Source organism: Vulpes lagopus, chromosome 7, assembly GCF_018345385.1.
Source record: "Vulpes lagopus strain Blue_001 chromosome 7, ASM1834538v1, whole genome shotgun sequence".
Classification (NCBI taxonomy): Eukaryota; Metazoa; Chordata; class Mammalia; order Carnivora; family Canidae; genus Vulpes; species Vulpes lagopus.
Window position 1 is genome coordinate 8972494 of NC_054830.1, and position 7682 is coordinate 8980175.

Consider the following 7682-nt stretch of genomic DNA (forward strand, 5'->3'; position numbering starts at 1 on the left):
AGGGGGTGGGGGAGCCCGGGTGTACTCTAGGGCAGCCCCCCCCCACTTTTTTTAGAGCAGCCCCTTTGCCTCATAAAAATCCACCCAGCTGGCAGCTGTGGAGAGGGGAGCAGAGTGTGTGTGTGTGTGTGTGTGTGTGTGTGTGTGTGTGTATACACAGGGCGGGGGGGTGGTCTCAGCATGTGGAGAATTCTGAGTGCAGATATATGCATGAACATGGGTTCAAGTGTTTTGTTTGTGTGAACATAAATGGATGTAGTTTGTGGTTATATAAGGAAACAAGTGTGTATATGCACACAGTGGTTTGAGAATGTGTGTAAATGGAAGAATGGGTATTGTGTGTTTATGAATGGAAGCAGGGGTGTTGTGTGTGTATCTGGATGTTGTCTGTGCATGTCTGTGTATGTGTGTAAATGGAAGGCTGGATGTCCTGTGTATGTGTATATGGATGCTGTGCATGTGTGTCTGTGTGTATGTGTAAATGGAAGGATGCGTGTCCTTTTTTGTGTGAATGTGTTTGAATGGAAGGATGGGTGTTGCCTGTGTGTGTGTCTATCTGTCTGAATGAAAGGATGAGTCCTCTGTGTGTGTGTGTGTGTCTCAACAGAAAGATGTCCTGTGTATATGGATGTTTGTGTGTGTGTGTGTGTGTGTGTGTGTGTGCCTGAATGGAAGGATGGGTGTTGCTTCCATGTGTGTGTGCGCACGCTCACACCTAAATGAAAGGATAGGTGTTTTTTGTGTGTGAGTGTGTGTGAGTATGAGCAGAGTGTGTATGTGAAAGAAGGATGGACGGTTTATGTGTGTGCAAATGGAACTGTGGTGTGAGTGTGGGTGTAAGTGGGTATGGGAAGCTGGTTCAAGCAGAGCCGAGGTTTGGGGCCAGATGCAGGACCAGGAGGGTGATAAGGGAGTGGGCAGACCGAGCCCCAGGGTCTGGCATGACTGGTGAATGGGGCTGGGAGGACAGGCCATTGGGTGGGGGAGGACTGGACCCAAGTTGGGGGAGGGGACTTCGGAGGGGCGTGGCCCTTCATGGCCATTTGCAGAGGGGCCAGGAGGGTCTGCTTGGCCCTCAAGACCCCCCGCAGGCCCTCCAGCTATATTAAAGGTGCCAGACATCTCAACCCGCTCCATTTCTTCCCTGAGCCATCCAGGCCCCAGCCCCCCTTCATCTCTAAATCCCTTTCCTGTCCCTTCTTTCAGCCTCTCGCCCCCCCCGCCCCCCCCTTCTCTGTGCAGCTTGCAGCCTGGCCCCTTCCCTTCCCTTCCCTCCAAACCCTTGCTCACGACCCCCCCTGCCTTCCTCCTGCAGCGGTGCTGCTGCGAGGAGCAGCAGCAACGGCCCTGAAACTTTAAACGGTGTTAAAAGTTTCTGTTTACGAGAAGCCCTTGAATTTTTAAGGACGTATCGATTCCCTCTGCCACGGCCTTGCATCGCTGCGGCTGTGGCATAGCAGGGGAGGCCTTGTGGGACCCGCAGGGTTCTAGGGACAGAGCCCCTGAAGCACTGAATGACGGACACATGTACCCAGACACTTGCTCAGGCACACAGACTCCCTCCCTGACACATGCAAACACACACACACACAGATCCTCATCACTGCCCCAGACCCACAGAGACCACCCCGCAGGAGCACACTCCTGGTAACAGTCACACCCGTGAACACTTCTGCTGCACAGACCCTGATCACAGACTCACTGGGACCCTTACCCATGTACGCCCTTGGTCACTTGCACTCTGGGACACACAGACCCATATCTCTGCCACACATACACAAGCTCATCACACACACTGGCACTCTGACGGAAAGACCCTCAGGGCTGTTGCACACACTGTGGTCAGTTTGAAACACGCATGCTTGTTCATCCATGCAGCCACATCACCGGTACTTTCTGTCAAACCCAGACCCATCTACACCTGACTCCCACTAGAATGTCAGCCCTCTGAGGACAGGGGCTTCTGTCTTGTTTCTCACTGTGTCCCCAGTGCTTGGGGCCTGACAGATGCTTACCTTCTCTGACTCATAGACACCCCCCCAAGCCCACAGCGACACCCACCACTCCACAACACTGGTCCACACAAAAAGACTCCTGAAGGTACACTGATCTGTGTCCCTTTTCCCCCAGAGAACACCTAGTCCCACACAGACATCTGAGGACACAGTTCCAGTCACCCTGCCTCAATGATGTAATGTGACCAGGAGCTCCCCACCTTGGTGGGTGTGCTCTCTCTCTCTCTCTCTCTCTCTCTCTCTCTCTCTCACACACACACACACACACACACACACTAACCCCCCCTTGTGTCTGCTTGCAGGGACCCAATGGGCACAGCCATGGCAGTCCCACACAGCCAGTTCTGCACGTGTGTGAGTGCATGTGCACACACATGCGCGCGCACACACACACACATCTGGGCACCAACACCCCTCCAACAGACAATGCATGGCTTAGAATTGCCACAGCTTCTTGGCCCTGGAGGGTGAGAAGGTGTTGACTGTACCTGGCAGCAGGAGAGAGCTTTGTCTCGGCAGGAGCTGCCCAGGGGCTGCAGGCACTGCCTCCCCGCCCACTTGGGGGTCACCTAAGGGCTCCCCCTGCCCCCATACCAGGGTCCTCAGTACCAACCTCTGCCCCCATTCCTTTCTGCTCTGGAAATGAGGAGTCAGGGGCCTGCATGAGAGACTAGAGTCTTATGGGCAGCGGGGGGTGGGGACAAGAGTATACATGTACCTAAGGCCTCCATGCCCATTTTTGTTCCTGCGGTTTGGGCTCTGTGGTGCTACTAGATCTGTGTATGTCCATGATCAGGGTCAAGTAGAAGTGTGTGTGTGTGTATGTGTGTGTGTGTATCTGCATGAGTGACATAAAGCTAGGGTATGGGAGGGGCCTGGGTGTATACATGTCATACCTGTGTGCATGGCTGAAGGATCCTCTGGACTGTTGGTCCATGTACCCAAGGCCCAGGGGCACCAGGTGTGTCCTATGTATGTCCCTATGTTGTTGTGACTGCCAATGTCACTTTGTATCAGTGACACTATATTTCTTTATATCAGGGTCAGTGTGCTCCTTCCCTGTGTCATTTGGCATGTGTATCCAGGTATCTAATGGTGTATGCTTGTATGATAGTGTGTTAGCACATTTCCCTTTTATTAGTGTCATTCTGTGTGTGCCGGGCTGTGTCCTCTGTGCTGCCGCTCTTGCCAAGATGTTTTGGTGTGGCTTTGTGTGTGCCTTTGGGTGTCTATATATAGGAGTTGTATGTCTGGAGTGCATCAGAGTGTGGTTGTGTGATCATGCCTGTCAGTGTGTCAGCGTTAAGTGTCAGCGTGCATTGGTGTGTGTGTCTTGGTGTGTATCAGTGTGTGTGCACCCGAGGCCCGCATCGCGTGTCTAAACATGGTTCGTTGTTGGAATGCGTGTGTACAGGTTATCATCATGTGACGGTGGGCCCGTGTGCCTGTCAACGCGTGGGTCGTGGGCTGGTGTGCCAGGGCGTGTGTCTATGCCGCGTGTGTGTAGGTGTCTGTGTGTGCTTCGTTGTTGGAACGTGGAACGTGTGGCAATGCGTTCTGTACGTGACATGTGTGGCGGGGTCCGAACCCCGCTGTGTGTCAGCGTGTGTCTGCGATGGAACGCGGGCCAGCACGTGTCGGGGTGGCTGTGTCGGTGTGCGCCCCCGCGCGCGCGCGTGTGTGCATGTGTGCGTGTGTGCGTGTGAGTGTGTGTGTGTGTGTGCGCGCCGGCCGCCGCTCCCCCGCCCTGCCCGCCCCTCCCCGCGCCCCTCCTCCCGCCCGCGCCGCCCGCCCGCTCCCTCTCCCCGGAGTGCGCCGCTTCCAAACTTTGTCTAAACTTTCACTTTCACAGCGCGGCGGCGGCGGCGGCGTTGGCGGCGGCGGCGGGCGAGGGTGACCGGCCGAGCGGCGGCGGCATGGAGTAGACGCGCAGCGGCGGCGGCAGCAGCGGACGCGAGAGGCAGCGGCGAGCGCGGCGCGGCGGCGGCGGCGGCGGCGGCGGCGGCCCCGGAGCCGGCGGGGCCGAGCCTGCGAGCGGCGAGCGCGGGGCCGCGGGCCGGGCGGGCCGCAGCGGGGGGGGGGGGGGGGGGGGGGGGGGCGGGGGGGGGGGGGGGGGGGCGGGGGGGGGGGGGGGGGGGGGGGGGGGGGGGGGGGGGCGGGGGGGGGGGGGGGCGGGGGGGGGGGGGGGGGGGGGGGGGGGGGGGGGGGGGGGGGGGGGGGGGGGGGGGGGGGGGGGGGGGGGGGGGGGGGGGGGGGGGGGGGGGGGGGGGGGGGGGGGGGGGGGGGGGGGGGGGGGGGGGGGGGGGGGGGGGGGGGGGGCGGGGGGGGGGGGGGGGGGGGGGGGGGGGGGGGGGGGGGGGGGGGGGGGGGGGGGGGGGGGGGGGGGGGGGGGGGGGGGGGGGGGGGGGGGGGGGGGGGGGGGGGGGGGGGGGGGGGGGGGGGGGGGGGGGGGGGGGGGGGGGGGGGGGGGGGGGGGGGGGGGGGGGGGGGGGGGGGGGCGGGGGGGGGGGGGGGGGCGGGGGGGGGGGGGGGGGGGGGGGGGGGGGTGGGGGGGGGGGGGGCGGGGGGGGGGGGGGCGGGGGGGGGGGGGGGGGGGCGGGGGGGGGGGGGGGGGGGGGGGGGGGGGGGGGGGGGGGGGGGGCGAGGGGGCGGGGGGGCGGGGGGGGGGGGCGGCGGGCGGGCGGGGGGCGAGGGGGGGGGGGGGGGGGGGGGGGGGGTGCGGGCGGCGGGGGCGGGGGTCGGGGGGGGGGGGGGGGGGGGGGGGGGGTCGGGCGGGGGCGGGCGGCGGGGGTGGGGGGGCGGGGGGCGGCGGGCGGGGTGGGGGGGGGGGGCGGGCGGGGGGGCGGGCGGGGGGGGCGGCGGGGGGGGGGCGGGCGGGGGGGGGGGGGGGCGGGGGGGGCGGGGGGGGGGGGGGGGGGGGGGCGGCGGGGGGCGGGCGGGGCGGGGGGGGGGCGGGACGGGCGGGGGGGGGGCGGGGGGGGGGGGGGCGGGGCGGGGGGGGGGGGGGGGCGGGGCTCGGGGGGGGGCGGGGGGCGGGGGGGGGGGGCGGGGCGGGGGGGGGGGGGGGGGGGGCGGGGCGGGGGGGCGGGCGGGGCGGGGGCGGCGGTGGGGCGAGCCGGGCGCGGGGGCGAGGGGGGGGGGGCGGGGAGGGGGGGGGGGCGGGGCCGGGGGGGGCGGGGGGCGGGCGGGGGGGCGGGCGGGGCGGGGGTGGGGGGCGGGGGGGGGTGGCGGCGGGGGAGGGGGCGGGGGGGGGGGGGGCGGCCCGGCGGGGGGGGGGGCCGGGCCGGCGGGGGGGGGGGGGGGTGGGGCGGGAGGGGGGGGGGCCGGGGGGGGGGGGGCGGGGGGGGGGGGGGGCCCGGGGGGGGGGCGGGGCGGGGCGGGGGGGGGGGCGGGAGGCGGGGGGGGGCCCGGGGGGGCCGGGGGGGGGGGCCCGGGGGGGGGACGGGGGTGCCGGGGGGGGGCGGCGGGGCGGCCCGGAGCCTCGGGGGCGGGGGCAGGGCGGGGGGGGGGGGAGGGGGGGGTGCGGGGGGGGGGAGGCGGGGGGGCGGGGGGGGGGGAGGGTGGGGGGGGGGGGGGGGGGCGGGGGGGGGCGGGGGGCGGCGGGGGGGGGGGAGGGTGGGGAGGGGGGGGGGGGGGGGGAGGGGGGGGGGGGGGGGGGGGCGGGGGGGGGGGGGGGGGTGGGGGGGGGGGGGGGGGGGGGGGGGGGGGGGGGGGGGGGTGGGGGGGGGGGGGGGGGGGGGGGGGGGGGGGGGGGGGGGGGGGGGGGGGGGGGGGGGGGGGGGGGGGGGGGGGGGGGGGGGGGGGGGGGGGGGGGGGGGGGGGGGGGGGGGGGGGGGGGGGGGGGGGGGGGGGGGGGGGGGGGGGGGGGGGGGGGGGGGGGGGGGGGGGCGGGGGGGGGGGGGGGGGGGGGGGGGGGGGGGGGGGGGGGGGGGGGGGGGGGGGGGGGGGGGGGGGGGGCGGGGGGGGGGGGGGGGGGGGGGGGGGGGGGGGGGGGGGGGGGGGGGGGGGGGGGGGGGGGGGGGGGGGGGCGGGGGGGGGGGGGGGGGGGGGGGGGGGGGGGGGGGGGGGGGGGGGGGGGGGGGGGTTTCCCCCTACTGGGGCCGCACCCTGAGGGGAGCTGGGGGTGGTGGCCAGCAGTGGACAGGGGGCAGTGCCACCACCACTGCTGAGGACCCTGCCCCCTTGGCTGAAAGCTTAGCGCCAGCCTTCCTGGCACAGATTGGGCAAGGGCGGGGGTCTGTCCCCACCTCAATCTGTGGGAGCTGAGCCGGAGGAAGGGGCAGCTCAGAGGTGCACCCCATCCCCATGGCCTGAGGAGGAGGCTTTCAATCTGGGGCAGTCAGGGGTGGGGGCAAATCATCCAGGAGATTCCATCCTAAATATTGGCTTCAGTAGAATCATCTTGGGGGTTTATTCTGGGTCCATCTCACACAAAGTCGTACACTGCCATCGGCACACGCGGGCACAAAGAATCATGCTGTCACACACAGACACGGCACACCCGGGCACAGCACACCTTCCTAAATCAGGAGCACACAGACACAGGCGTCCCCACACAAAGAGACTTGCCTTGGCACACAGACACCTAGAGACGCCCACCGCACCCGAACACATCGGTGTGGGCTACGCATGCAGGGACGTGCACACGGGAGCAGCCCCGCAGGCACACATGGTCACACAATAACATGCCACGAGACACACAGCACAGGCACATGCATTGCTGTTGCCAAACACACAGGAGTATGGAGTGTCGCACGGACCCACAGACACTCAGTGAGAAGCACATGGCACATGCACGAATTAACACTGTCAGACACCCAGAAACATACACATGAGCACTGATCCGCACCCACCCACCATCAGACACATAGGAGCACATGCACACAGTCACCCGCTCTCAGACACACAGTGATACACGCACACTTGGCAGTGTCTGGGAACATATTTGGTCATCACACTTGGAGGGGAGTTTGCTACTGGCACCTAGTAAGGGGAAGCCAGGGATGCTGCCCAACACCCTACAGAGCCCAAGATGCCCCCACCGCAAACAGTGATCCAGCCCTCAATGTCAACAGTGCCGAAATGGAGAAACTCAGCCCTAGTCTTGTCAGACACACACAGTAACACACACACACACACACACACACACACACACGAGCACAACTGACACCCATCACATGCACGTGCACACGCACGTGCACACACACACACACATGCACACATGGACAAGACGCTGCTGCCAATGCAGCACACTCGGTCTTGCTCATCAGGATCCAGGTGTTGTCACCAATGCAACCCCCACCCCCATACATAAGCCCAGGCACAGGCGGTGTGGCATTAAAGTCCCAAGTTGTCCCAGTACATGTGGATGAACGTCACACCCACACAGGCATTCACACCTGGGTTACACCTGGCCCTGTTTGGAAATGGTGTCTGAGAGATGAGACCTGGCCTCCTCGAGCCTCCCCTCTGCCTGCCTGCCCTCTGGCTGCCTTTGAACAGCCGATTCAACCACCCTGACCTCTTCTGAAGGAATTTGGGACTCTGAGCCCCTGTGCTGGTTTGTCACAGCCTGGGGGAGAAGGCTGGGAAGCCACAGGCCTACCCTGGCCCGGGACACTCCAGCCCTCTGGCCCAGCTGCCCCACTCTAACTGTCCCACTTCGGA

At 67.6% G+C, this 7682-nt stretch overlaps 1 protein-coding gene across 1 annotated transcript; it reads right to left on the bottom strand.

The window, feature by feature from the left end:
* Positions 1-4093: 4093 nt before the first annotated feature.
* On the bottom strand, positions 4094-6465 carry LOC121495058 (basic proline-rich protein-like; the record flags this gene model as incomplete). Its single annotated transcript, XM_041762357.1, has 5 exons — positions 6446-6465; positions 5542-6132; positions 5234-5277; positions 4835-5092; positions 4094-4782 (listed from the first exon to the last, which is right to left on the bottom strand). Coding segments are annotated over exons 1-5 (1602 nt in total), but the record flags the coding sequence as incomplete, so codon positions are not given.
* Between the last annotated feature and the right edge of the window lie 1217 nt (positions 6466-7682).